At 43.7% G+C, this 3,171-nt stretch overlaps 1 protein-coding gene across 1 annotated transcript; it reads right to left on the bottom strand.

Annotated features, from left to right (window-relative positions):
• Position 1: 1 nt before the first annotated feature.
• LOC147819784 (uncharacterized) lies at positions 2-3,165 on the bottom strand (the record flags this gene model as incomplete). The annotated part of the gene is made up of 6 exons (XM_087171417.1): positions 2,763-3,165; positions 1,726-1,789; positions 1,392-1,491; positions 978-1,158; positions 531-633; positions 2-36 (listed from the first exon to the last, which is right to left on the bottom strand). Coding segments are annotated over exons 1-6 (798 nt in total), but the record flags the coding sequence as incomplete, so codon positions are not given.
• Between the last annotated feature and the right edge of the window lie 6 nt (positions 3,166-3,171).

Genomic DNA, 3,171 nt, shown 5'->3' with positions numbered 1-3,171 from the left:
TGGATAACTTCTTCTTCTGCAGAGACTCAGGCACTTCTACATGTAGAGAACACATTTCAGTCACCACATAGTCAAGCCTTTGCTCAGGTGAACAGGTTCCTGTCTATAATGAGAACGACTGACGAGCCAATAGTCAATAACAGCACATTCTACAACTGGAAGAAAATCATCATTGACTTTTCAGAATAGGTGTCATCTTCACTAAAATTAGATTAATTGCCCAGCCCAAGGGATATAATGAAGATCAGACAACACCACGGCTTCAAAGGTGGTGAATCACCACTGTTTTGCCACCTCGCTGGTTTTAAGATGCAAGTAAATCTGAATGAATTAAACTTCTGTGCTTACGGTTCCTATACAATAAACCCAACGGTCGAGTCGTGGAAGATCTACTCAAACTTAACCATGTGCAGCTTCTTAATATTGACACAACTTTAAGCTTTTATATCGACCAGGTTAAACTGCGCCACATCGGTCACAGTTGTATGGTCTCTCTGCAGTGTGAATGTTTTGGTGGAGTTTTCAGTTACCTGAAGGCATCACAGTCTGGTCACAGTTACGCCTCCTCCTTTTAGTCTTAACTTTCCCTTTAGTGTTAACTTTCGCTTTAGTGTTCACTCTTTTCCTGCGTTTCTATGGTGACAGAGAGACATACAGAGAGAAAGAGCATTAGATCTCATGGTGAAGCTTTTTGTCTGGAAACCATATACACAATATCAGTTTTACATTATCCACAAACCACAGCATCAGTTACTTAATTTCTTAAAGCAAAATTCTTAGACATTAACAATCGAACTCAGTGTCAAGTTCAACACAACAATATAAATAGAAGTACCATCTTTACCAACCCTACATTGAATTCATTAACCTAATTTCTTTGTAATAGCAACGTAAACAGAAAATAAAAATGAAAAAATTAACAACAACATTTCTTTCTGACTGTTGTAACTTAAACATAAACTTGGAGACTCATTTACCTTAGTGTTCGAGTCTGGTGGTGCACTTGGTGGTCTTCCTCTTTTACCTTTCCCCCGACCACCTCTGGCAGCACGTGGACGTCCAGGTGTGCTGGTGGCTGCAGAGGAGCGTCGACGCTTCAGTGTATTGCGCTGAGGGGGCGGACTTGACGAAGGCTGCCAGTCTGAACCACTATCATCACTATTGTTGGCAAAATATACACTTCAATTTAAATGGAGTTTAATGGCATAAGGCAAGTAGTTATGTTGACAAAGAAAGTATGAAACAAAAACAGCAGAGAAATGTACAGAGGAAGTTGTAAATGTAATCTCAATATAGGAAAAAAAACATCAGTTGAATTTGTTTACAAGCTTGATAAAAGACTAAATTAAAACGTACAATCACAATAAAAACTAGAAGTTTTAGATACTCACTAATCTAAAAGATTGTCTTCATTGTTCTCGCTCTCCGAATCACTCCCGTCCTTCTCGCCGTCATCTGGGAACTTCCTCTTCCTTGCCGACCTTTGCGTACCTAAAATATAGATCAGATATTACAGTCGGCAAATATCCTGCCGACATGATAAACGCTGCTCCACACTGAGCGGAGCTGCGTGGCCTCTCTCCGGTGTCAGTGTGCAGCCTCGTGTCTTTGTTATTTCTCTTGTCTGAGACTTGTGTGGATGAAGCAAATAACTGTCACCCATGGCCGGGCCTGAGTGGTAGTAGTCGTAGCAGTAGTAGTGGTGGTGGTCGGGGGTGGACTTACGCTGGCGAGGTAACTGTGAAATTTGGGGACGTCTGATCTGACGAGTCCTTGGGAGTCTCCGTTTCTATGGTGACAAAGACAGTCAGAAAGAAAGATGGAGGGAGACAATTAGATCTAATGGTGGAGCAAGTTGTCAGAAGCCACATATTCTATTTCAATTTTCTAACATCCCCAGACTAAAGCATCAGTGGCACCAAAATACTTATACAAGCTACATTGATGGGCCTCGGGTCGGGTGTTGGGTTATTGGACATCAGACCTCAGGTATCAGGGCCGTAATCCATCATAGCAGATGAAGTAAAATCCTGGCTTATATTTTTAAGTCTCGTTTATATAAATGAGCCATGCACAGTATATGATCATTGGAGTCTTAAGCATCTTCTGACCTTTGGGGCAGATTGGACAGTGTATAATAGAGTTACACACCCTTCAATAAAAACGAAGTGTGTGTTCAACCTGCCAGAGGAGTAAATCAGAACATATTTCCTGTTGCCCCTGGGTGGCGCTATGAGTATAACTGGATATTATATATGTAGATGTCTTCAGGCCAGGACTCCTGTCAAACATATAAAGTTTATGGCAGTTTGGACAATGTGCGCTGGAGTTATAAGAGGTTCATTTTTCATGGCGAAATATGAAAATATGTTGCTCCGCTGTGAGACGGATGAAACCCCAAAAGCTTCTGAATTTATCACAACGATTTTAAGAGACTGAACAAATATGATGTTGATCTGATTAATTCTCTAGGAGAGGAGTTGAAATTCATAGGAGGCGCTGTCGAGTCGTTTTGCCACGCCCACCAGGAAGAGCACCTGGACTGGCGCGTGCGAGTCTTCCACCTTGTTTCAAGACGGTTCGTTTTTATGAGGCAGAGAAATACAAACGTATAAAGACGCCATGTTGTTGTTGTTGTTGGACAGTTTGTGTCTCTCCTGCGACCGATTTAACCGTGACTCATTTTCTACATGAAACCGGAAACCACATGAACAAACACGGTTGATGCCACAAAAACAAACGGATCAAACATGGACACCGACCTGCCGACCGTTGGGACCAGCGCGCTCGGTGCTCTGGTGGTCCTCGTCCTGGTTCTGGTTCTCCTCCTTTGTCTCGGTTTTGTCGTGGTCCTGGTTGGAGAAATACGGGTCCTGGTTCTCCTCTTTGATCTCGGTCTTGTGGTCCCGCTCGATAAAACTCTCCTCCTTAATCCCGCCATTGCAGTGGTGCTGGTCGACTGGATCCGGGGCCTGGTCCTCCTCCTTCATCGCAGTCTTGTAGTCCTGCTCCTCGAGATCCAGGTCCTGCTTCTCCTCTTTAATCGAGGTATCACAGAAGTCCTGGTTCTGCTCCATTGTCCCGTTCTTGTTGTGGTCCCGGTCGACGTCCTGCCTCGGCCCTGTCTGTTGGCGCCACTTTAAATTCTCGCGATCTCCTCTCGTCTCGCGG

The sequence above is a fragment of the Seriola lalandi genome, unplaced genomic scaffold (genome assembly GCF_002814215.2).
Source record: "Seriola lalandi dorsalis isolate HSWRI2012SDOR001 ecotype SW California unplaced genomic scaffold, Sedor1 jcf7180002049675, whole genome shotgun sequence".
Classification (NCBI taxonomy): Eukaryota; Metazoa; Chordata; class Actinopteri; order Carangiformes; family Carangidae; genus Seriola; species Seriola lalandi.
This window is presented reverse-complemented; position numbering and strand designations above follow the sequence as displayed.